At 49.8% G+C, this 25,103-nt stretch overlaps 3 protein-coding genes across 4 annotated transcripts; all 3 read right to left on the bottom strand.

The window, feature by feature from the left end:
* Positions 1–532: 532 nt before the first annotated feature.
* Positions 533–16,605, bottom strand: tbc1d12a (TBC1 domain family, member 12a). Its single transcript, XM_086174874.1, has 13 exons — positions 15,134–16,605; positions 9,462–9,597; positions 6,628–6,761; positions 5,250–5,332; positions 4,878–4,995; positions 4,686–4,792; positions 4,490–4,573; positions 4,314–4,408; positions 4,160–4,231; positions 3,929–4,057; positions 3,732–3,841; positions 3,216–3,474; positions 533–3,133 (listed from the first exon to the last, which is right to left on the bottom strand). Exons 1-13 carry the CDS (start codon positions 16,213–16,215, stop codon positions 3,062–3,064), a joined length of 2,481 nt encoding a protein of 826 aa, XP_086031000.1. The 5' UTR covers positions 16,216–16,605; the 3' UTR covers positions 533–3,061.
* A 1,015-nt stretch (positions 16,606–17,620) lies between these two features.
* slc22a15 (solute carrier family 22 member 15) lies at positions 17,621–24,751 on the bottom strand. Of its 2 annotated transcripts, XM_086174848.1 has the most exons (13): positions 24,460–24,730; positions 23,593–23,724; positions 23,381–23,513; positions 20,966–21,130; positions 20,751–20,880; positions 20,576–20,636; positions 20,325–20,491; positions 19,950–20,090; positions 19,699–19,784; positions 18,837–18,945; positions 18,677–18,749; positions 18,427–18,585; positions 17,621–18,342 (listed from the first exon to the last, which is right to left on the bottom strand). In XM_086174848.1, the coding sequence occupies exons 1-13, from the start codon at positions 24,541–24,543 to the stop codon at positions 18,301–18,303; spliced, it is 1,482 nt and encodes a 493-aa protein (XP_086030974.1). In that variant the 5' UTR covers positions 24,544–24,730; the 3' UTR covers positions 17,621–18,300. The 2 variants fall into 2 exon arrangements, with proteins under 2 accessions (XP_086030974.1, XP_086030965.1); XM_086174839.1 differs by having other exon boundaries at positions 20,325–20,636; positions 24,460–24,751.
* Positions 21,249–23,303, bottom strand: LOC147236852 (CD48 antigen-like). Its single transcript, XM_086174861.1, has 2 exons — positions 21,520–23,303; positions 21,249–21,396 (listed from the first exon to the last, which is right to left on the bottom strand). The coding sequence occupies exon 1, from the start codon at positions 22,714–22,716 to the stop codon at positions 21,979–21,981; it is 738 nt and encodes a 245-aa protein (XP_086030987.1). The 5' UTR covers positions 22,717–23,303; the 3' UTR covers positions 21,249–21,396; positions 21,520–21,978.
* Positions 24,752–25,103: the final 352 nt, after the last annotated feature.

The raw sequence follows: 25,103 nt of genomic DNA, 5'->3' as shown, positions 1-25,103 counted from the left end.
TTCCACCGCAGGCCTCGGAAATACCTGAGACCTACCCTACCCTCCCCTCCTTGGGCGGCGGCCGCCGCGGAGCTCCCCGCTCCGGGTCAAATCGGAGACGGAAATTCGGACCATGTGATGAAGAACAACGCGGGGATGAATCCGCGAGGGCTGGAGGTGAGAGAGAGGGAGGGGCAGGCCTGAAATCAGAAAACAAGTTGAGCAACTCTATGTGAATGAGGGTTGGGAAAGATTTTAAAAATTGAACCAATGTTTTGTCTGATGATTTAAAAAAGGAATCCAAAATAAAACAAAAGAATATTCAAAACAAGACGAGGATGTTACAGCTGGAGCTTTAGCGCCATCTAGTGGCAAAATACATGCAACGCAGGAAAACAACCATATTATTCTGAGCTTAATTTCAGATTTTTTTTTGTCCACTATTTACTATGATGTACATTTCAATGTCATTAAAAAATAAATGCTAAATAAATCCCGATTTTAATCCGACATCATGTAGTCGAAATTCAGGCATTGAGGAGCAGACAAAAAGTCCCGTTTGCTGAGATATTTATTTACACGTCGAACTAGTGGCTGTTATACGAAAAGAAAGAACTTTTTTTTTATCTTTACAGTTTTATTTACACATCCTGTAAGGCATCATGAAAGGAAGAGAAACTGTACACGACAACGTTGACAAGACAATAGGAACGAAAGCTAAGCTGGAGTCACATGGACCAAAAAAAAAAGGTATAAAACGGAAAAAGCGGATGATAAAACTTAAATAAAATTAAAGGTGTGACAACCGTCGCCCGTCCCTGATTCCCCACAGTCAAATCGAGTGATTTATCAATCATGCACCAATAATCTGGAGTGACGGGAGCGTTGAAACCGGCCTGCAGAGGATTCAGTCCTTTCCGAGGGGCGGATATTGCACTTTTATTTTCCCACTCTTATATTCTGCACGCAAACGCATCATTTCGCTTTCTCGCCGTGACTGAACGTTTCATTCAAGTTTTAATATTATTTTTCGTTAGGGGGGGACTCGTTTAAAGGTGTCTTTTGTGAACGAACGTTGCATTTCGACGTGAAAACGCGTTCAAAGCACAAAGAAATATGTGTTTTTGGTTTTGATTAACGACGCGACTTCCCTCGGTGACGTCACCGTGGCAACCAGCGCCTGCTTTAGCTAGCATCACGACACGAACATTCATAGCGCTAGCCACTTAGCATGCTAACATCCACCTGTAACGCAAAAAAATAAACAAAAAAAAAACATTTTGTGTTTAAATACGCACCTTTAAGTAGTTCCTCGGGAATTTAGGAAGAAAAAAAACGCTACAAATAGAACTTGTACAAACTCCTGGTCCGCTTTTTAAACACCTAGCACAGGTGTACTAGCTAAAAAATATCCCCGGCTCGACCACCTACGGAAGCCGCGAAGGGTAAAAAAATGAGCGTTAGCTTTTGCTTCGCTAGCAACGTCTACACAGGATTCGTACAGCTTTTCAACACTCAAGTACTTTTAATACAAACACACCAGCACTGATGTCTAAATTTATACTCTTAATTTCATGCTCTAGGAATTCATTTACAGGTCCTTTGAAGAGCAGATCATTCAACTCCCAAACCTTTCACCGCTCGGATGAGTTTATCCCATTTGGAAGGTATTTACGTTCGGATGTAAATTCGTACATTTCAACGCTAGCGGGCCCGTTGGTTACATTTTGGCTTTTTCCGCACACATCCATAAACACTGACACAACCTCGAAAACTCCTCTTCCTGGCAAAGTGCTTAAGTTTGGCATGTGTTTTTTTTTCTTTTTTTCTTATTATTTGTGGTGAAAGTGCAGAAATTTCACCGACGGTGTTCTGATAGTGTAAGAAACAAAAAAACAAAACAAAACGAGGTCCCGGTTCGGTCGGATGTGTTTGAATCCTTGAACTTCCCGTCACCGCCTCGTTTCTAGTCTGGAGTGTCGTTAAGTTAAATGTAACAAAATTTAAAAAAAAAAAAAAATAATTAAAAATCATAAATGTATCTAGGTCCCTTGCTCTTGATTGCCTGTGAGATCTCACCTTCTTGGTCCAACGATTCTACGCACAGGTTAGCCAAGGAGGAGGCGGCGGTTGAAGCTATGGGTCCAGTGTCTGCAAAAGGAGTGTTTCGGACAATTTGACAGGATGGAAACGCTCGAATTGGATTTGAGATGCTCGCCGTGCCGCCCCTTCGGACAGCAATGCAGCAATACATTGGTGAGGGAAAACTACAAGCTGAGATTATCGGAATAAGGAGTTGGAGTCTACGTTTTTTTTCTTTACGATATTGGTACCAGAAGCTGGTGTGACCGAATATCTCCCCCGCCGGCGCCCCCCGGTGGTCTCTCCGGGCGCCTACACCTCCGACGCAGACGCATCGTTTTAGTGCTGCATTTATGTAAAGTGCTCTAAGGAAGGGGGGAGATCCGTGGCGGGCGGGGCACACACACACACACATACACACACACTCACTCACTCGCTCGGCTCACTGGTTCAAAGTGGTTCCACCATTTCAGGAAAAAAAAACAAAAAAAAAAAAACGACCCCCCCCAGTCTCTGTTTCGTCCACTGATGATGACAAATGGCGAGGAAAGCGCTCCGTGGTCGTCCACGCCACGATCAGCCCCCGACCCCACACAAACAACCCGTGTCAACATTTGGAAGGGGGTGACTTTTTTCCAGATGAGTCAGATCCCGGGCGCCGGCGACTGGGAGGTGGAATGACCTCATGGGATTAAAAAAGAAAAAAACAGCGAGGACGCAGGGTGACGATCAAACCGCCAAAAAAGGGTTGTGGCGGTGTTCCCGGGAGCCAATCGGAGGCCAGGAATGAGTCGGGTGCTCCAGGAGGGGGCTAAAAGAAGTGCCCCTCGGGTTGAATGTACCGGGGAAATAATGACGCCTCGGACTCAACCGACCCTTGTCCGGCTTCCCGCGGAGCTCCGGACGCCGTCATCCGTCGCTCGTCTCCGCTTCAAGCTCCGCAGCGGAGCTTCAGGTCCTCCGCCGCGTCTCCTCAGGGCGGCGTGGCGTTCAGCCGGGGTTAACTTCTCAGAGCCGGGCTGGAGCTTTTGTCAGTCTCTTTGCTTCCGTCCTTCATGGAGGCGGAGAAAACCTGGAAGGAGACGAGAGGGAGCGTCAGAGCCGGGCTTCCTCGGCCGGAGCCCCTGGAACGCGGAGAACCTCCCTGGACCCACCTGAGCCCAGCGCCGGTTCCTGCTGACCATGTGCGTGTTGGCCATGGCGGTGAAGAGAGTGTGCGCCTGCAGGTCTTCGGGCAGTCGGCTGAGGAACTGCGCGATGTGGATGAAGTCCATCTGCAGCAGGACGTCCTCGAACAGGCGCAGGATGCCCAGCCCGGTGCGGAACAGGCTCTCCTCGCCGTCCCGGCAGAAGACGTCCCACACCCGGCACGCCACGTCCAGCGGGAGGGACTTACTGTACAGCGTGAAGATCCTGCCGCGCACATTCATTCATTCAGAATCGACACCACTTACCCTGCACTCAGGGCCGCGCTCATTCACACAGAATACATAGATACAGGCACTAATTCCATCTCCTTCACGCCGTATATGGACATTCACCCGTTCATTCTCACATCATCTAGACATGTAAGCATTCACTCATTCCTTCACGTTCTCATTCGTTTGTTAAATAGACATACGACCACTCACTGATTCATTCATTCATTCATTCACACGCGGGCGTCTCACCAGTCGATCAGGTAGAGGTCAGGGGTCAGGCTGTTGGTCTGGAAGTGGCTGAAGAGACGAGGCAGGTTCTCCTCGAAGAAAACCTCGAAGACGGCGAAGTACTTCAGCATCTGACGCCGACGGAGACAAGATGGCCGACCGGAGGTCAGGGTTCGGCTTGGAAAGGCACAAGAGTGTGTGTGTGTGTGTGTGTGTACCAGTTCATGGTCCACTCTGAAGAAGGCCATCTGGCAGGGTTTGTTGAGCAGGTTGGCGAAGGTGATGAAGGCCTCGGCCTCCTCCAAGTTGAGGATGAGCACGGCGGCGATGAAGGACATGCCCTGGACCTGGAGGGTCAAACAAATACAGATCAGTTACTCAATTACATGAGGTAATCTATTACTTTTTACACATGTGACAGTCAAGTTAAAACAAACACTAGCTCATACATATCCGATGTCGGGCCTGTAGCAGGTGTAGGCTCCCAGGACGCTGTGGAGGAGGTCGTGGTAGGGGCCGCCCTGCCGGGACAGAGAGGACCACACGTCTGAGATGAACGGAGAACGAGGAGGAGGAGGAGGAAGAGAAGGAGGAGAAACCCACCTTCTGGAAAATGAACAGGGAGGGGAAGGTCCTGGAGATGTCCAGCTTGATGAGGTCCAGGCTGGACTCCCTGTCGGCCAACGACGCCCCTCCATCTGGCGGGGAAGACAAAAACAAACACAATAAACGCAATAAATAAAACGACAAATCAACGGAGGAGATGAAGGAGGCCGTACCGCTCTCGCCTTCGTTCACCGAGCTGGTCTCGCTGTAGCTCCTCCACTTCTCCTTGGCCCGGGACAGGAAGATCTCGTAAAGCTCTGCGCAGAGACCACAGGAGATCATGATGAGGGACGCCAAGAAGAGCGCCCGTGATTGGCCGCCCGCTCTCAGCTCCGCCCCCCTTCGCTGACCACCGAATCCGGCACGTACCCGGCGTGATGTTGAGCTCGTTGCCGATGGCGAGGCTCCACACTCGTCCTCTGACGCTCGGGGGGAGTCCCTGCCACCAGAGCTCCCTGACCCGCCGCGTCCCCTTCCTGCAGGAGCCAGGTTTACAAACACAGCATGTTGTGGTGTGTTTTGTTAACACACACACACACACACACACACACGGATACTCACATGGTGTCCCAGTGCGGCAGGATCTCATTGTTCCAGATGACCATGGCGTTGGAGATGCTGTCCTCCTGCCGGTGTCTCTCCTTCATCTGTCGCTTCTTTCTCTGTGCCTCTTTCATTTCTGACAGTGTCGGGCGACAGGAAGCGGCGGTTACTTCGGATTAGCGGCGTCCCGGTGACTAAGATTGTGCCACTTCGTGTCTGTGTGTGTGTGTGTGTGTGTGTGTGTGTGTTCGCAGTGGTGCAAATCTCATAGAATATTACAACCGCAACCCTCTGAACGCCTCGCAGTTTTTAACCACGCGTCGACAAACGGCGGTTTCACTTTCTGCCTTTAAAAAGTAGACGCGGCCGGCGGCAGCGACGGCGGTTTACCTCGTTTCTTGGCCCCGGCCACCATCTCCTCGTACTCCAGTTTGTGCCTCTGGGTTTCCTCCAGAGATTTTGCCGGCAGGTTCCTGTAAAGGGAGTTGACAGACATGGCGGTCAGGTGACAGCCGTGCACGTCGGGAGAAAGCATAAACCCTGATAAACCCTGCTTTGCGTCCGCTATCTGATAGCCGTGCCTGCTTTTCTGCAGTTTAACAAAAGTATCGCGCTAACACTCCCACAGGCACTTTCAAAACAATAACACGATAAATACATGTTAAAAAAAACACTAGTTGCTGTTTTTATTATCATTGTTTATTTTAATATGTATTTTATTACTTGTTACTGGGCCTTCTTGGTTAGTCGTTTGCGACAAAATCCAGAGTTATGTGCAGGTTGCATGAAAAAACAGGTCTGACAGGAACGGCGAAGGCATCAGATTTGTTTCCAACGTCTGTTAATGCGCCCCTCGTGGTTGATTTGTGTTATTTATTTAGCTACTCATCACTTCCTACCATGCACATGCTTGCGTGCATGAGTATTGTTTTGAAAAGGAAACGTTTCATAGTATTTAGATGCAGTTTGGCAATTTCTTGGTGGCCTAAGCCAGGGGTCGGCAACCTTTAACACCCAAAGAGCCATTTGGACCCGGTTTCCATGGAAAAGAAAACACTGGAAGCCGCAATTACTTTTTTGACGTCTAACATAAAGGTACCGCTGTATATATTGCTTTTTGTTACCTTTACACTTTGCATAAACAAATGTGTAGTGTGTTGCTTATGAAATCCACAAAGTGCTACAGAGAAAATTACATTTTATTTAGTTTGAGCTTTGGGCTTTCAGAGCGTGTAGCGGAGCCTTGACCTGAATTTTAGAAATAAATCAGAAAAAAAAAAAAATCGCTGTGTCAGTAAACAATAAAAAAATAAATATTTGCAAAATATCTTCATAAATACTTATTTTACCTGGTTAATGGGACTTCTGCTCCTGAACTTCTGCGCATAGCATCTGCAAATCGGGGCTATACCGGCTGGCCGGTATACCGGCTTCCGCGAGTGTGACGTTTCTTTTGAGCGTCAAAAAAATAATACATATAATTTTATTTTAATATTTCAAGATCACCATAATCTTTCTATTTAGAATTAGCATTAGTTAGGAGCCGCAGTGTAAGGATGAAAGAGCCGCGGGTTGCCAACCCCTGGTCTAAGCTAACGGTAGTTGAACTGCTTCACCGACCACCTAACTTTAGTGAATCTGTGTTTTTTTTTAATCAGATAGGTATTTGCAGAATACTCGACAGGGAGGGGGTATGAAGTTTTTTTTGTGTTCTACTCATCGGGAGAGGATTCGGCCGAGTGTGCGACATTTGAACGAGGGCACTCACGCTGGACGGTCCTCCAGGATGAGCGCCGTGGTGGAGAGCGGCTCAAACTCCAGGTTCTTCCTCCTCCCTGCAGCCGGGGGACGCTGCTGGACGGCGCACACAGCGGCGTCCTTTGTCTGCTCCAAGTGCTGATCCTAAAAAAAAAAACAAAAAAAAAAAACAGGCAGTATTAGAAGACTGAAGTGCCGTGTAAATACGAGCGAGAGGCGGGGCTACACCTGTCAATCACAAGATCACACACATGCGGAAACACCCGAACAGCGTTTGGACACACACTGCAGATGCAGGTGTCACGACATGCACCGAACGACTCCATCCACTTGGAGAAGTAATGGCTGAGACCAAACAGCTTCATTATTGTGTGTGTGTGTGTGTGTGTGTGTTTGTGTTTTCTCTCGCCATCACAGCTAATAAGCAGCTGTGTTTGTTGCATGGTGCTCAGTTGAAATCAGTCAGCTGCTCGCTGAGTATGAATGATGTGACTGTGTGTGTTTGTGTATACAACACACAAACACAGAAATTGTGTATATGCAACACACACATGCTCGTATTTCATGTGTGTGTGTGTGTGTGGGAGGCCTGGCTCTAAATAAACAGTTCATTCACGGGGCCAGGGCAGCTGCGGGTCACCAGGACAACAAGTCTTTTATATTCAAAGTCCCGCTTGTAGCCAGTAGGAGGAGACAGAGTTCCCTCTCCGCCCTGGAACCATCAACAGTCATTGATTTTACACCCGAGCTGAGCATCATGTGACTTATCAAGTGATTTGAGGGGAGGAGGTCCCTCCTCCCCTTTCTTCTAAACATACCAAAAAGATCTAAAAGTGGTTTAAAAAAAAAATGAATAAATACAAACAGGGTGGTTCCTTTAAATGTGTTTGATTAGATTCAGAAATCACAAGTAGCATTTTGTTAAAAGCTGAGCGGCAGCGGCTCTGGGCGCGTTATTTTAAACCGAAACCTCTAATAAATCAAAATCAAACAATTAAAAAACTACAAATATGGCTGCAAACCGTCTCAGAACTCCGCCATGATCGCAGGCAATGTCAGGTCTGAGGAAGAAAACCAATCGGTGAAGGCAGTCTGCAGCCGGTGTGTGCACGTTTGTGTGTGTGTGTGTGTTGTGCATATTTTGAAAATCCCTGTGATAATTCTATTCAGCGAGGTGACACGGACTATTTTCATTACACACACTTCATCTTAAAATCTGAAAACAAGAAAGAAAAACAAAGAAATCCAATATTGACAGGTTTCCTGATCAAATATCAATAACAATATCCTCCCTGTCGCCCCCGTCAGTGAACATTTGGAGGCGAGAACCTCCCCTGGGAATGAAGACCTTCCTTCGGGCTCAGGGCCGAACATGGAGGACAGGCGTGACCACAGGAGCCATCGCTACAATACAAAAGCACACGTGTACACACACACACACACACACACACACACAAATACTGCTGCCCTCTGAAAATCCATCACATTGATACGGAGAATTAGTGCCAGCAGGCAGAATAATGAGGATTATCGGTGTGACAGTAATCCCCGGGTGTCGCTCCCAGCCGACGAGCTAATTGCTGCGTGGAGCAGCGAATTCAAAGGACGGAGCGCGGCTGCGATCCTCCTCCTCGCTTCTCAGTGTGTGTGTGTGTGTGTGTGTGTGTGTGTTCGACGTGTCAAAAGTGAGGCCAAGCCACGTCTGGCTGAGTCATCTGACTCAACCCGCCATCATGTGACCGTGCACGGGCCGAGCCCCTCGAGCTGCCCGGCTTGCTCGATGGCACTGCGGCGATGAAGTTCCTTCCGAGAACTTTTTAAAAAAAAACAAAAAAACAAAAACGTATTATTATCATGAAAGAAAAGTGCCAATTTTACTTCGGCTTCTTCTATTTTCAGACGGGAAATCCTGCAAACTCTTTCCAGCGTGGGTTACAGGCAATGTTTTTGACCGTTGCCCCGACAACCAGGGTTACTTTTCTCCTCCAGCGATTCTTTTGGAAAATACTATTTTAAATTTTCATTACGACGCACTCTAAAAAACAAGGAGGAAAAAAGAAAAGCACGAGTGATGGAAGTTGCCAGCGAGTGACTGAAGGCTTTTACGAAGGGCCACGAAGACGTTGCATCGGGCTTTTGGTCGCCGTTTTCAGCTTTTGAGGCGTAAAAGACGTGGGTAGGACAGCAAGTGTGAGACAAAAACAAGCCGCGACTGAAACTCAGACCTGAAGCCTCAGCTCTGGCCTCGGTGTGTGAGTGTGTGTGTGAGTGACACAGTCGCCGAATGCTCTGTGGCATCGCGCTGATGAGAAATTTAACCCAGATTGGATTTAAGTCGGCCAGCAGGAAGCTGCTGCCGCCGCAACACTGTCAGTCCCGGATACCACCTGTTCTGGATGGCAAGAGGACAGCTGTGTGTGTGTGTGTGTGTGTGTGTGTGATTGTCTAATCATCTGCGTCCTCAGCTGCTGGCACTGTGCGGGGGTTGCCTAGCGACCGCACACACACCGGCATGCACACACACTAAATCCATTTCACAGACTCAAATGCGGCCACCATGTTGATGGTAAACAGACGAAGCTAAAAGCATTAGCACGTGCTAACGTGTCATCAAACCCACAGGACGCCCATGCTACAATTAGCCGTAACCGTGGCCATCGAGCACCACCATACCTCAGTTGCTGCTATTTGGAAATCCAAAAATATAAAAAGCGTGAACCATCATTAGGGATGCAGCCGATAGCATACGAGTGAGTGAGTCATGTGACCTAATAACGTCCACCATTGCTCTTTTTTAAAGCGGTGGCATCTTGGCAAAGTCAAAACGCCACCGGAGCGACCAACCTGCTCCGCCGACGAGGCCAAGGCCGGGTCTTTCGCTGCGTCGTCCTCTCTGGCCGCCGGCTTGCTGAATAGTCGCCACCCTGTTGCATTGTGGGACGGCTGCCTGGGCTCTTTGGCTTTCCTAGAAAACAGGCTCCTGAGACGAGAGACGAGAAGTTGGGAGTCAGTGTGAGTGTGAGTCAGATCTTGCCTTCAAAACCATTTAACTGGGAGGATTTTAATGAGGAACTCTAATATGGTCGCTCTTTAACAAACATACAAAAGAGTCGGCGCACTGCTATGCCGCCTGCCTGCCCGTCAAAAACAAATCCAAAGAAAACACGGACCGCTGATTGTACAGACGTATGAATGATGAGGGAACGGTTGCATGATTCTATGACGTATGAATGAGAGAGTGAATTATTGTAGGTCTCTCTGTGATTGGTCCAGGTGAAGCCCCGCCTCTTGCCCAATGACACCACGGATAGGCTCCGCCCCCTTTGGCTGTGCAGGTAATAAACAAATGAATATTTCACCAAAAATAAATAACTACAAGTGACTTCGCTGATTTCCCAGAAGGAACAAATGGTAGTTGTTTTTTTTTTCTTTGCGTCATAACAAGTGAAACTGCTGAGAAGGGTTTCCTTAAATAAATGGAGGAAGGGGCCGCAGAGGTAGATGTTAGCTTAGCAGGTCAGAGTCATCAGCTGTCTGACCGCGATCGTGCAGCTGCAGCATTTTTTTTTTCAAAGCATGACGCTGGGGGTTTAAAGGGAAAAATGATGGAGGACTAATTCAGTGGCGCGAGCGGAGAGGTGAAAGAGGAAGTGGACGAAGAACGAGAAGGAAGTGAATGCGGAAAGGAGAAACAGGAGAAAACCCAATCGCGTGCAAATCAAAAGACAAAAACACTTCATAATAAAGCTTGCAAGAGTCACCAGTGCGCGTGTGTGTGTGTGTGTGTGCGCGCGCATAAAGTGTTGCTTTTTGTAAAACCAAAGCAGAAGTGGCGTGAGATCAGCATGTGTTTCAAGGCAGGTTTTATTTTTCCTTTTTTTTTTTTTAAATCCACATCTTAGGGGAACGATCCGTCACGCAACTTGATGTGGACGGCTGAAAATTGTCAGCGGGTTAAAAACAAAGACGCCGGTCTCAGAATTTAGAGCCTCCGATGAAGCAACTGAACCCGGGCAGAAGAAGGCGAGGAACACGCGGGGTGGAGAACCCCCGTCTGGAACAGTGGAACCTTCCAGCTGTGAGCGGCGCTAGTCGAACTCCGCTCCGCCCTTCCATGTAAATATAAATATTTATACCACATGTGAGTATGAAAGCCTGTGTTGACTCTCAGTCAACCAGATGGTGGTGTGTGTGGATAAATCTTGACGCGGCGGCGGCCGACAGGAGCCCAAAGGAAGCCAGCGGTGCACAAAAATGTCCTTTCCAAATAAAAACAAAAGTGTAATAAAAAAAAACATAGCATAGAGCGAAACCACAAACATGCAAAGATAATAAAAAAACTCAGGCTTGGGCATTTCTATGAAACTGTTATCATTCCTTGAGCCAACATGGCGTCCATGACACAAACATTCAAATCAGTGTGTGCGTGACAAGGAAAGACGTGAGCTGCTGGAAGGTGAGAGAGAAGGAAAATAAAATTCCTTTTTTTATTATTTCTTTTTCCCCTCTCTTTCTGACGGGTTCGGACGGCGCCGCCTCCCGGGACGGCAGGAAAGAAGCAACAGATGCGCCCGGCCAACCGGGCGAGGACACCTCCTCCTCGAGAGTGTACGGGACAGTGTGTGTGTTCAGATAATCAAACACAGATGTTGCGACGTGTAATCGAATTTCCGAGGTGAAACAGGTTTGGCGTCCATCTGTCTTCTGAGCAACAACCCCCGGGTTCATTAGGGGGGTAAAAGGAAGAGCTCTGGTTTTCCAGGGGTGTTCCTGCAGTTTCTTCATCTTCTGGAAGCTGGGATGGAGAGGGCAGGTCATGGATGGGTCAGAGATGAATTCTGGTGTTCGTCGAGGGAGACTGAAAAGGATGGAGTTGCAATAATGATTTGTCCGGGAGGTGACAACTGAAGAAGGGGCGGAGCCTGGAGATGTTGCAGCTAGAAAGGGTGGAGTTGTCAACAGACCGTTTGGCAGTGAAGGAAGTTTTTGTAGCTACGAGAACATTTCCAAGAACTCATCTGTTTCTTGGTGCATACGGACAGTAGAGGAACCAGGGACCTCATACGACGCCGGTCAAGCCAAGCCCATTAGCGGATATGTCTTGCAGACTGTGGAGCGCCATTTTTAAAACTACCACGGTCACCGAGGAGTTCTTTTGCTGCGACCAAATGGGTAGAAGAAGGGGTCCAGGCTCTTTGGACAGAACAGTTTCCAGGACTTGAAGAGAAAAAAAACAACATTTTGGAGAAGAAGTGCAGGGTTAGCTAATGTCTGGGTTCTTCACATAGTTCAGAGAGAAGAGTGAGTGAGTGTGGTGCTTAAGGTTCACGTTGCAGATACCTTCAGTCCATGGCCCTTACCGCCTGTGGGAATGAAAACTGAAAAGGTTTCACTGGAGCAGGAGGAGTTCCTGGAACAGAACTTCATCCGTACAGTTCTAGGTGCTTTTCTGTCCGACAGCGGCTAAAGTCGATGGAGAAACTATGATATTTGTGAATGGTGGAGGCCGTACCAGCGAAAAGGACTTTTTGACCCTTCTATTGTTTTAGAGACGATATCGTCGACAAACCAACGCTTGTGTTTGGACAAACTTTAGATTGGAATGTTGAAGGGTTTAAAGATTTTAATTTGTGACGCAGGCAGGTGAGCCTTGAGGCTCGCAAGGCACGCCCACCCCGTTCCCTGGTGGCTGGGGGAGGGGGTCTTGAGTGTCGCTTATCTTTGGATCTCAGTGTAGCACCGCTACTGGTCTTGCCGCAGCATCAAAATGCTTCGCCCTCTTCAGGACCTCCTGCGTGGACTTCGACCCTATTTTCCTTCTTCATTTTTGTCAAGAGTTCTCTCCGGGACGCCGTGACATTCCGGCGGGCTGCTGAGAACACAGGTGGGGCGCAGATAGCACCTTCAAACATACCTTCCAGACCAGAAGGTACCGTTTACCGAGTGTGTGTAAAGAAATGGGAGGAGTCCGGCTCCGAATAACACCTGAACCTTCTACTCAGAAATAAAAAGCTTGGTGCAGACGCAGACTCCGTCCCTTTCCTCCCCGCCGTGCTATGACACTTGCACAACAAACCAAATCGGCGATGTGATACCGTGACCGGTCACTATCCGAGAGCCGGCTTCCCCTGGAACCTGAGCGTCCTCGGGCCTCGCGCTGACAGAGAATTACCGTAATGATGCTGAAAGACGGGCTGAAAACCAGGCCGGCAGCCCTGCGCGGCCTCCGTGCAGCCCGCCGGCGGCAGTCCAAAACCTCCTCCTGTGTTTTTCCACTGTGTCTGGAGAATCCATGAGAATTGTCAGATGGTCTTTTCTTTTTTTTTTCCCCCCCCGCCGCAGGAATCACTCTGTTTCCACTGTAGTCAGACACCCACAGGACACCGCCAACTTTGCGTTCAGAGTTCCAAACTCCACAACGACAGTGAAAATCGGGCGCTAGGCGGGGGTTCGTGCTACTCTCAGGCCTGGAGAAGGTGTCGAGATGGTTTGCTTTGACAGCTTATACGGATGAAACATGTAAGACTGCACATATTCGTTATGAAGAGCAAAAGCCGGCGGCTTAACAGCAACCCCGTGTCTATGTTGGCATCGCCGCCGACATCCAACATCCAAAACTTCAACGCCTAAACAAAGCAGCGGCGGCGGCAGACGGGAATGGTAAACAATCTCCACTCGTAGAGCGCTTTCGCACCCGGTGTTTTCAAGGGGCTTTTGTGCCGTCGTGCTAGCAAGCAAGCATGTCTCGCCAGACCAATTTCCAATCGGTTGGAGGAAGATGTGGACCCAAACAGCAGCGGTCTCTCAGGCGGGGTCGAATCCCATTGTGAGTCCACAGGGTGAGGACAACGCCGGCTTTTCTTTGGACACGGAGCGGAGGAAAGGGTAGCGACAAAATTTGCTGTTGGATAAACCTTCATTCATTCATTCATTATCTATACTACACCGTCAAGCGGGGTCACGGACAATCTAAAGAACATGACTGATTTTCACACCTTTACACGAGTCGTTAAAAATTGGATTTTGGAGCACCAAACATGCTCACACTAACAATACCAGACAGGTATTTTGCCATCAGATGTTACCTTTCTGGGTAACATCTTACGATGGGGTCCCCAGATGACCGAAGTAATAATATCACAACAATATCACGACTTTCAACTTGCAAAATACATATATTATTGCCTGTTTATATATTGTATAGTTATTTTATTGCCTATCTGTATATTTTCTATATATTGTCTATTTTGTACAGTTTTATATTTGTATTGTCCAGGACTACAGATGGAAATTAGCTATGAGCTACAATCTGGTACAAACATCGCTGCCTCTGTGCTTAATGTAATTGTACACTGTCCTAATAAACTTCTAAACAAACAAACAAACGGAAGGTGCCGGAGTCTATCCCAGCTGCCATTGGGTGAGAGGCGGGGTTTTGCCCTGGATCGATCACAGGGACGCAAATGGAGACATACGACCATTCGCACATGTGGACAATTTAGGGTCTCCAATGAACCTCCCATGTGTTTTCGGGCTGCAGGAGGAAACCGGAGAATCTGGAGGAACCTCGTGCAAACATGGAGACCCCACCCTTCTTCAATAACATATCGAACCAGTAAGATAAATGCTGCTAAAAATAACAATATGGGTTGAGTTAGGATCCTAATCTATACTGATTGAGGAACCTCCCTTTTCTTTTTTTAAAGATGGTTCCTCAGAGAGGGCTTCACAGGCCGCAAGTAAACAACAACAAACGCTCGGACGCTTGGAAAACCCTACAGGCACGCAGAAGAGGGCAGTCGAAGCAGTGAATTAAAGGAGGGGGGGGATTGAATGGCCTGTCGCAGGAGACGATCCACTTCTACTCCGGTTCAAAAATGTGCACGGTCATCCCCCGGTATCAGAGCGGCGTGTCACATCCCATGTGTCCTTTAGCTTCTCGTGCTAAACTAAATGTGCAAATTGAACAAGATAAGACCTCCGCTATGATGGCATTGTGATGTGCGGTGGGAGAGCAGGTGGAGGAAAATCAGGAGAGGTGGAGGAAAGTTGAAGAGGATGCAGGGCGAAGGGTGAGGGAGGCGGGTGTTTGGCTGAGGAGACCCCTGAAGGAAGCAGCCCAGAGGAAAAGAGGAACTTTTTTTTTGCAGCAAGCAACGCAGCGTCGGACAGACGTCAATGTAGTATCAGAGAAAGGTGTGTTTGACGTCATGTAAATGCCTATTCAAGGTCAGAAGGACGTCTTTTAACGCGAGAAAGGCAGCCGACAAGTTATTCTTTAGTTGAAAAACTAATGTAAACAAGTCAAGATTCTCTCATTTCAGCTCAACAACATTGTGTGTTTTCTGTTTGACCTTCCCGATGGTGGGAAATTGATTATTCTGCATTTTGTGACAGTTAAAGATTTCCCACCTATTGTTTGTACACCTTGGTTTGTTTGCAGCTGGCCCTTCAGGCAATGAGGATGCAAGTGTGTGTGTGTGTGTGTGTGTGTGAGACTGATGACTCCACGGTACCTGGTGAAGAAATCAGCAATGCCGAACCTCTTTGGCATCAGCTTGTGGTCTGAGCCGTCGGTGTGTTCGGGCAGCTTGTCCGGGGCGCTCTGCCTGCGCCCCGCCTCCAAGGTGCCGCGAAAATCGCCGTCGTAGTAGTCCTCGTCCCCGAAATAAAAGCCCCTGCCGCCGCCGTCCTCGTCCGGGGACAGCGGGGTGGCGTCGCAGCTGAGGGACACGGTTATGTTGGGGTTAGTCCTCAGTGTCTGCGGCCTGATGGGTAAGGAGGACGCCCAATCCTCGCCCTCAAGTTTGGGGCCAGACAGCGGACTCCCGGCACTGCCCTCCGAGGAGGGCGAAGGGCAGGGGGATGGAAGGTTGGCACTTGATTCAGGGTCAAAGGGCAGCGGGGACGCACTCCCGCAGCAGTCCTCCGACCTGGCCCCGGTTTCCTCCGGGGCCTCCGAGGGGAAGTCCGACCGGTCACATGACACCCTGGCCGCGTCAACAATGTGCAAACCGCCGTTGGCTACTTTCACTTCCCCGCCGTCCAGGGCGTTGAGTCTCGACTGCACCTGGGTGGGTTTGCGGTGCGGGACTCCCGCGGCGGGGCCTCCGTGACCCGGCCGCTCCACATCCCCGTTGTGCATGCCGGAGTCGGTACCGGCGCCTGCGCAAGTGCGCCGGTGCTTCCCCGAACATTGCAGCCCGACAATGTGCAGGGAAGTCCGAACGCAGTCCTCTTCCCCGGGGGAGACGTCACCGTGATCCGGGGCCTCCTCCCCGGACACCGGGAAGGAGGTGTCCGATAACCCCCGCGGAGGGCCGACCCCTCCTCCTTCCTCCGAGTCCGAGTCCGCGGTGAATCCGTTCAGCCCGCGGTGGTCGGGGTGGTGCTCCCCGGCCAGGTCCAGCGTGATGCCGCCCGGGCGGTTTACGTTCCTCCGGTTCCCGGTCGGGTAAATTTGACCCTTACCGGCTTCCGGAGCGTGGCGCTCCTTCAGCGAGATGTAGGCTTTCGGAGCCGCCTTCCCCACGACCCCCTCCTCGTTCTCGTTTAAGTCGATACCGAGTGAGCCGCCGTTCTCCTCCGTCGCGTCCATGACCACCTCCTCCTCCTCCGCCCTCAGTCCGCCCGGCGAGCCTCCCTCACGGCCGTTAAATCCCGGAACGAGTCGCCCTGCCCGGTCGGAGGAGCTCCGCAGCAACAGCGGCAGGATTCGCGGTACCCGGATGAAGGGGCTACCATTTTAGCCTCTTTCGCCCCCCCTCCTTGTCCTTTCTCTCCCCCGCTTTCTCTCTCTCTCCCCCCTCCCGGTGCTGCCTGACAGGCTCCCGGCGTAGCATGCTCACTCCCACCGGCTGAAACTGCGTTTTAATCCGCCCCGGCTAACGTCGTCTCCGGGCGGGGGAGGGAGCGGACCGAGCCCTCGGCGTTTAGTTAGGCAGCCGCGGCGGCATTCCGGCCACAGTTCAGCGCCATCTTGGAAAAATACCCCAACAATGACGTCACGCTCCCCGCTACTCGCGCGGTGTTTTGATCCGGTGCGGTTGCGCCGCAGTGACACCTAGCGGTCGGACTGTGGAACTGCACCTATTATTTATTTTTGGGATCAATATTATCTATCAATATGCCGATCAAGATTGTAACGCAGCTTATATTGTTATTCCCGGAAACGTGACAATGTGCAGCCAGAGACGCTTAAGCTCAGACATGGAAGAAACTGTAGCATTAATTAAGGGCAGTGCAGAAGTATGCTCTTCCACCTTACACCAAGGAATAAGATACGAATAAGAAGAACAACTTTATTTATCCCGAAGGAAATTGTTGTGCCAGAGTTACAAGAAAACATAACAACAATAATTAATAGTAAAAAGGGGGGGTGGAATAAGAAATACAAATAAACTATAAAGTGTCTAAGGAACAAGTCAAGGCTATAAAGTGTCTTAAGGTCTTAAGTACCAGGTGAGGGTTTAGGAGTGCACAAGAGTATGAAAAAATATTGCACATGCAGCTGTTATGAAATGAAATATTATTATTATCTGTATAATATATATACAGATAAATTATTACAATTTACAGGAAGTGGGTGGGATTTTTTTTTTTTAAGGTTTAAGATTTTGAGATTCCCTGCAGCTGAAGGGAGAGGCATTAAAAATTCATTAAACAACAATAAATATATCTATGATCAGTTAAGTGTAATGGACTAGACTGCATGAGCCGCCCCAACTTGGATTACGGCAGGGAACCTCATAAGGACACTTTCCCCACCTCATTAGTTTATTTATTTTTTCCTGCTAAGTGACTGGTTGTATGTCTGCAAACGTGTGCAAAATGTTTGATCTGTACAATGTGCATTATGTGTATGCTGCTAGACTCCTTAATTTCCTTCAGGATCAATAAAGTATCTCTACTCCCTATACATTTTATTTATTACAATTAAATAGAAACAAAGTTGGGAATGATTTCTGCAGTTTATTCAGGTGAAAAAAGTGGAATCAACAGAATTTAGAGAAAAGAACGAAAGTTTTAATGAAAGCAGTCGGACAATTACGTAAACTTTTTTTTTTTCACAGTATATATTACAATATAAACACCGACGCGTGAATTTCACAAAAGGACTTGAAATGAAATCATCAGCTTTTCACATTTCAGACACAAAATGTTCAGGTGGATAACAGCTTCCCTTCTTTTGCCCTTCCCAGGGTAAATATCAGCCTCCCCGACCTGGATATTTCCAAGTACGACCACGTCTCCTGATGCCGACCTGCGGTTGAGAAGCAAAAGCAGAACCGAGAAGCGTTTGGGGGTCGCGGTTTTCCCCGCCGCCCGCTTCATCGTCGTGATAAACCTCGCACAAAAGGCGCGACGACTTTTAATCTTTGCGTCGCATAACTGTCATATTTTCACTCCGACCCGACAGATTAGCGTTTTCGGCTCTGACTCATTGCTGAAAAATGCTACGGACCGTTTTTGGAGGGTGGAGTTGGGACCGAGATGACTCGTCGCTGTGACTAAGTGAACTGCCACAACTCTCCCGCTCCCCTGATTGTCGTAGCGGCCAACTGGGAAGCAGGGATTTCAGGTAGAGGTCTGTCGGTGGCACGAAGTTTGACCTTCTGGAATGTGTTTTTTCTCTGGTTCCCTCCAACACTAAGGCACCGTTGCAGGATCCTCACCGCCGTCGTCACTTGTGGTTGAATTCCCGCTCGTCCTCACGCAAAAGGGGCTGCGGGGCAAAATAACAGCCTGACTCGTATCGCTGCGGGAACCAAGATGGCAGCAGGATAGACGTCCCCGAACGCCGCCTCACCTTGCTTTCCAGCACGCGGCTGTGGGCCGGGCTCCCGAGCTCCTCCAGCGTTTCGGCGGCGGGTCTGCTTAGGGTCTCGGGCAGCAGCAGCACCAGGCAGCCCGCCGACAGGCCGCTGAGGCAGAAGACGGTGAAGGGCATGGAGCGGTGCAGGGCCCGCTACAACACACACACACACACACACTTTCACTGAATCAGCTGCCACAGGTCTGTAGGAAATTTAAAAACAAAGTGAGACACACACGCTCACCATGGAGGGAACGAACGGAGCGAGAATCCCCCCGACCCTGCATGACATGGAGCACACGCCCAGACCGGCATTCCTGAAGCGGGGAAACGGGTATGTTTAAAAAGCAGACGGCAGCAACCCCATCCCGAATCCTTCCCCCAAAAAGGCACTTCGGGGTCACCTGACGACGGTGGGGTAGAGCTCCGAGGTGTAGACGTAGACGATGTTGAACGCGGCGCTCACCATCAGCTTCCCCAGCAGAGCCAGCGATGTGACGCTCAACACAGGGCCTGCGGGTAGCGGGAAAGCTATTTATCACGAATTTCCTGGGTTTTTTTTTATCCCAGGCCATTTCCTGTAAAGCTGTAAGGGCTTCCTCCGCCTCATTTTTCAGCTACAATGGAAACCTGAATTACGAGTGCATCAACTTCTCTTTTACGACAAGCCGACGGTCAGCGAATTTTTCGCTTTGGGATTTGGGAGCGAGCGGCACGAAGGCAGGAACAGACGGCAGGAACATCAACGGACGACGCATCGGAAGAGTCATTCGAAGCCTGTCATGGACGATTTTGTCCTTTTTTTAAAAAAAAAAAGCGCCGTTCACTGTATCACTAAATCAAATTTGGCCATAAAGTGCAGCAAGCTACATCTAAATGTTAAGCAATTAAATGAAAAAGTCCCCTCTGATCCTATACAACTAATAAAACCAGTTAATTTCTTTACATTCTTCGTTATCATTGTTCCATACATTATTTGTTATTTAGAAGGTACTTCTTATTTAAAAACATGCAACAAAACCAGGGGTGCTGGAACAGAGCAGTAGTGTTTCAATTCTTTTCAACTGGGAAATTTAATGTGATATTTGAGCAAACTGAGTTATGAGCTCACTTGTGGAAACAATTCAACTTGTAAGTCAAGGTTCCCCTGTGCTTCAGTCCTGATCTTCAGGCTGAACCTTGTACTATAAACAGCAGGTGGAGAGCGACAACGCCCTCTGGTAGGCAAAGACGGAAGTTGTCGGGGTGTGTTGTTGAGAGTCTGACCTGCATTCGCCGGGATGAACATGGTGCAGAGGCAGGCCGAGCCAGCCAGACCCAGAAAACTGGCCATGCTCTTCCTCCTCCCGGCCCTGTGAAGCAACACACACACACACACACACACACACACACACACACACACTTAAAGCCGATGAGACAAACACTGAAAAAATGTATGGCTTGATGAAGCTGTAAACACAGCTGATACGGGTCGCTGTGTGTTGGTGTGTGTGTGTGTGTGTGTGTGTGTGTCCTACCAGTGTTTGTTGATGAAATACATGCAGAGTGGGTAAGCTGGCAGCTCCACCAGGCCGTACATGGCCACGTTCACGTAGTGGCTCCCTGAGGTCTCACTGGCCCCGAGGGTCAGACCGTAATACACCAAGCTGCATGCGTACCTGAACAGACACACACACACACACACACACACGCGCACACGCGCACACCTTTAGATTCAAACAGTAGGGCTGGCCGATGTAGAAAAATGAAGATGTGATATTAATTTCAGATTATCTTTCAGCATCAGCTGTAAATCAAATGCGCGAACACACACACACACACACACACACACACACACACATGCACACACTCCTGCAACTCTTCTGGTTCTTCTTCGGCGGTGGCCAACTCACCAGACGTACATGAGCACCATGGTCCTGAGGCGGAGGACCGGATGGACCACCAGCTGCAGCACTCCCGTGGCCCTGTTGCCGTGGTTACCGGCTTTGGCGGCAGCGGGCCCCTGCAGCGTCAGGTTACTGGCAGCTCTGCCGTTCTGAAGCGCTATATAGCGCAGGACCTGGGGGGGGGGGAGAGCCGGCAAAACGCGGGTTGACTTCCTGTCTGTGTCCCCATAACTCCGCCCCCCTTCCGGGGTCCTCACCTCCTCGGCGCTCTGAGTCCGACCCTGGGAATACAGCCAGCGTGGAGACTCCGGGAGCGTCCTGGAGGGGAGGGAGAAGGGGGGGGGGTCACCGCCGAGAACACTTCCTGTCACATGGCAACGGCGGAGAAGCGAACTACGGAGGCGGAGTTTGAGGATTGGCCGCCGTACTCACACGGAGAGCAGGAAGAAGAGCACGCCGGAGGAGTTGGCGGCGGTGGCCAGGCTCCGCCACGGCCGGATGAGGTAGCCCAGGGCGCCGAAGAGGGCGATGCCGACGGCGAACATCACGCTGGTCAGCGTCCCTGGAGGAAGGAAGGGGGCGGGGCATTTCTCAGACGGCGGATAAGTTGAGAAGCTCTTCTCATTGGGCGTTCGGCCTATCCGTACCCGTCATGGCCCAGTATGTCTTGCCCACGTACTCCTGCGTGAGGACGAAGCAGACCAGGCCGATGCCGCCGTTCATCAGCCCCACCAGCAGGCGGGACGCGGCGAACACCTCGTAGCTGGGCGCCACGGCCGTCACGTAGCCGAAGAGCACCTCGAAAAACAGCCCTGGGTCGGAAAACAAGATGGAGGGGGGGAAAGGGAAGGGGGTTACTTTTGATGACGGAGCGACGACGACGGCACCGTGTCACTCGGGGTCACATTACCGGCGCCGAAAGTGTTCCGGTTCAGAAGGTCCATCTTTAGGGGATTAAATGTTTGCTGGGGTCTGGTTTGTTTGGTCCGTTCATTCATTGCGTTTATCCCGCAGTCATGGTCGGGGGCGGGAGGGGAGTCTTATCCCAGCTGTCATTGGACAAAAGGCGGTGCTCACCCTAAAGCGGGCGCCAATCACGAGGCCACAAACAAGAGACGTACAAACATTCACCCTCTCATTCACATCAGCCATGAAAAAATTCACAGGTCAAATCGAAACAACCGTTCACCCTCTCACTCACACGGCATTGACAAAAATTCACTCTTTCATTCCCAAACCGTATAGCAACATCTGGGCAATTCAGGGTCTCCAAGGAACCTCCTGTGCTTGGACTGGAGGGAGGAACCAACGCAGAACCGGGGAGAACGTGGAGATCCCTCACCGGAAGGCCTCCATGTGCCGATTCCCAACGTGTGTGTGTGTGTGTGTGTGTGCGTGCGTATGTGTGTGTTCTCCCTTGAGACGAAACGGTAGTTACTGATACGAGAGCGTTACCGTCCTCCTTTTGTCGGAGGAAGTGAAGTACACAAGGGAAAATTGCTGTTTTTCTAATCTTTAATCATGATCCGATTGGCCAGCAGGGTTCTCCCCAGGTTCTCCATCAGTCACAAGGCGAGCTGAACTGTCCGTGAACGTTGGAGCGAGCGGAAGCCTGCGCGTGCGATAGAACAGTCCGGGTTGCGGCTCGCCTCTCGCAACTTCAACGAAACAGCATGGAAATAATGGCCTTCTGTTTCCAAATCACGACGCCGACCAGGACCGTGACCGTGATGGCCAACGCCGCCACCCATGGCGCAGCGGGTGTCGACGGGGGAACGAACATCGGGTTCTGCAAGGTGTTGCTGTCTTTCTGACTGATCGGGTTCTTCAGTCGGCAGGAGAACGTCTTCATCTTTTGGACCGCCGCATTGTTGTCGATGCTAACGCTGTTCCCCAGGTCCTTCCACTCGCTGCCACCCAGTCTCCACAGGTAGGTTACGGGTCCCGCCGTTTCGGTGTTTCCGTGGCACCTCAAGTGGCATTTCCTGGATCTCGGGCCGCAGGACAGCGGCGTGATCGTCACTTTGGGCTTCGGGACCTCCTCGATCATCTGGGCCCAGTAGACATCCTGACTAACTCTGTTGTTCAGCTCCAGCGTGAAGTTCCCGGCATCAGCTTTGGTCAAATTCCTGATTTCCAGCTCCGCGGTAAGCAAGTTGAGGGTCGTACGGCCTTTGTACCTCGGATAAATATACGTGTCCAGCCTGTTTTTAATCCACTCCACCACCATGTTCCTGTTAAACTTCCAGGTGACGAACACGATCTCCTCTGAGACGGAGGGCTTCAGCCGAAGCTCACCCCCTTCCTTGAAGTACAGCGGCTTGACGTGGGTCGAAACGCAGCACGCCGCTGCCAGAAGCAGCACGACGCGCAAACAAAAACCTGTTTTTTTCGCCATGTTCAAGCAGAGAGCTCTGAACTGACAGCTCCCGCCGATCCCAGCAGCTCTCGGCTGGCGTCCAACATCTCTGTGCAGTCCTCAGCAGATGTCTTTCCACGGCCCAAACGCCGTACAACTGTGATGCCAAAGAGAACTGACATAATATGGACTTTAACAGTAGTCTGACATCACGGCTCCCCTTGTGACATCACAGGGGCGGCCGAAAAGGACCTCAAGAGAAGGACGCCTGAACTTAACAGACAACTGCTTTGAGTACTGCTGAGTAAGGATCTTGAAAGTTAATCCAAGTTTCTGGAATTTTCCTTCAGCCTTTCGGGACACTCGTGTGACAGGGGCTGGTGGCAAGATTGATCAAAAGATGCCGCTCTTCCCCACTCGAGGGATTGTCCATCGAGGCAAAGAAGGACTGGAATCCAGAAAGCGCAGTCTGGTGAATACTCCCTGCTCTCCGCAAGAGCCAGGAAGACTTAACGAATTCTGTTTCTGACGCCGAGGCCTCGGCGCAAGTCTTGTGTGTGATGAGACCGAAGAGGAGGCGGCTTGCCGGAGTCTTTTTTGTCCAAATCCGTGATGTTGTTACTGTCCATCAACAAGGGTCCCGAATTTGAAGACTACTGCAAACATCTGAAATGTAAACGAGAAAAGGGGAATCTTTCCTTACCTGTCAGGTACACAGGCCTCCGTCCGATTTTGTCTGAAAGAGGCCCAAAAACAATGTTTCCCAGGAGCAGGCCGGCGAAGAACAGCGATCCCGCCAGGCTGACCTTGTAGGCCTGCTGCTTGATGAGGAGCCACTGATGGAACCGGAGACAAGAAGAAAAAGCCGTTGCGGTCTTTCGCTTCTACTACGTGTCTCGGATGTGACCATCTCACCTCGGTCGCAATGGAGTCAACGTCCCCCGTGGCGAAGTGTTGGGAGGATGGCAGCGCGCCCTGCTGCTCGCCGCTGGACTCCGGGGTGACCCCGACCAGGACGATGAGCATGGACTGGCAGGCCATATACACCTGCAACACACAACTAACAGTTTTCATTTCAGGTCTCCCGGGTGAGTCCTGCTTGATTTTTCAACCATAAAACATTTATGGTTAGCTGCTGCAGGAAAAAAAGGCTGAGGACGACGCTCCAATACGCACCACGGACAAACTGCATTCTGCGACTTGGATGTTTTAACCATTAATTGCAATTCGGGAGGGCAAAGAATAGAGTTCCTGACATTGAGACCTGCATACAAGCGAAAATTGGTGTGGTATACTTCCACGGAGTGGTATATAAACTTCGTTTATGACACTATGCGAGATAAACACGGGCTTCTTTATCGCGCCGAATTGAAGAATGAATCTGGAGAGATCACGGTAAACGTTAGTTTTTAATATTTGAGGATTTGGGGTGCGTGTGGAGTGGATATACCGCCAATGATTTATTTTCGTAAGGAAGTCCGGTGGGAGTCCTAATCTCGACTGCGTGAGCACCTCACCGACAGTAGTTTCATCGGAAGACTTGATAGTATAATAATGACACTTAAATGGTTCTAAAGAAAGATAATGTATCTATAAAACGTATCTAACTTGGAACAAAGGAAAAAATTGATAAATAAAAGCCCCGACGGACGCAGCCTTAGAGCCACGTAGCGTTACCGGCGACGAGGAGCTAACACTGCGTTAGCTACAAAACAGCTAACCCGCTGGGGTTCCTTGATGAGTCACATAAATAAATAAACCCGTTTTCACAAGCCGTCGAACCTGTGTCAAAACCAGGACAGCTACTGCCCGCCTTTGGTAGGGTCCAAACTCGCCGACAACCTGAAAAGCCTCCTCCAAATCCATCCCAGGATGGGCGGCCAGGCAGCTCCCTGGCTTGGCATCACCGAAGACTAGCAATCGCGAGTAGCATCAGCGCTCGCTTCCGGCTTCGTTTGCGCTGCTTCCGGCTTCGTTCGCGCTGCTTCCGGCTTCGTTCGCGCTGCTTCCTGGAGACCCAAGTTTCCGAGTCTTAACTGCAAATATTGCAGGAGTAATTCGTCAAAAAATGTTGTTCTCACGCGTTTATGCAATACGACACTGGATTCTTATTAGTCAACTTGCCGTTGATTACAAAAAACACCTCAGATTTCTTGATTTATTGCGAACACGAGAGTGAGTATGATGGACAGTGAGACAGCTCAAGGATACCTTGACAAATGTGACATACATTTGCATTACTTAAGCAAAGCAAATTGTGAAACAAGAAATAATAAAGCCATCTTAAAGCAGTGATAATTACTGAAATCTTAATAAAATGCATCGCATAAATAACAGCAAATGTTACAAATAAAGGCACTTGTCCGAAGATTGTGATGTTTCTCATCAGGACAAAATTTCAGTTTCCACTTTGTTCACGATATCAT

Source organism: Fistularia commersonii, chromosome 2 (genome assembly GCF_037954325.1).
Source record: "Fistularia commersonii isolate RoL2024-O1a breed Wild chromosome 2, RoL_Fcom_v1.0, whole genome shotgun sequence".
In the NCBI taxonomy this organism is placed as follows: domain Eukaryota; kingdom Metazoa; phylum Chordata; class Actinopteri; order Syngnathiformes; family Fistulariidae; genus Fistularia; species Fistularia commersonii.
The sequence above is the reverse complement of the archived record's forward strand: the minus strand, read 5'-3'. Positions and strand labels throughout refer to the sequence as shown.

What these genes read in the sequence shown, in the direction of transcription:
- tbc1d12a (XM_086174874.1), bottom strand. Translation starts at nt 16,215, where the DNA reads ATGGACGCGACGGAGGAGAACGGCGGCTCACTCGGTATCGACTTAAAC. An exon ending in TGGCCTCGTCGGCGGAGCAG is followed by an intron (nt 6,762 to 9,461) that starts GTTGGTCGCTCC and finishes TTTTTTTTTTAG; the next exon opens with GATCAGCACTTGGAGCAGAC. An exon ending in GGTGAACGAAGGCGAGAGCG is followed by an intron (nt 4,409 to 4,489) that starts GTACGGCCTCCT and finishes CTTCCCCGCCAG; the next exon opens with ATGGAGGGGCGTCGTTGGCC.
- LOC147236852 (XM_086174861.1), bottom strand. Translation starts at nt 22,716, where the DNA reads ATGGCGAAAAAAACAGGTTTTTGTTTGCGCGTCGTGCTGCTTCTGGCA.
- slc22a15 (XM_086174839.1), bottom strand. Translation starts at nt 24,543, where the DNA reads ATGGATTTGGAGGAGGCTTTTCAGGTTGTCGGCGAGTTTGGACCCTAC. An exon ending in GACATACTGGGCCATGACGG is followed by an intron (nt 20,881 to 20,965) that starts GTACGGATAGGC and finishes TCCTTCCTCCAG; the next exon opens with GGACGCTGACCAGCGTGATG. An exon ending in GTTCATCCCGGCGAATGCAG is followed by an intron (nt 18,946 to 19,698) that starts GTCAGACTCTCA and finishes CGCTACCCGCAG; the next exon opens with GCCCTGTGTTGAGCGTCACA.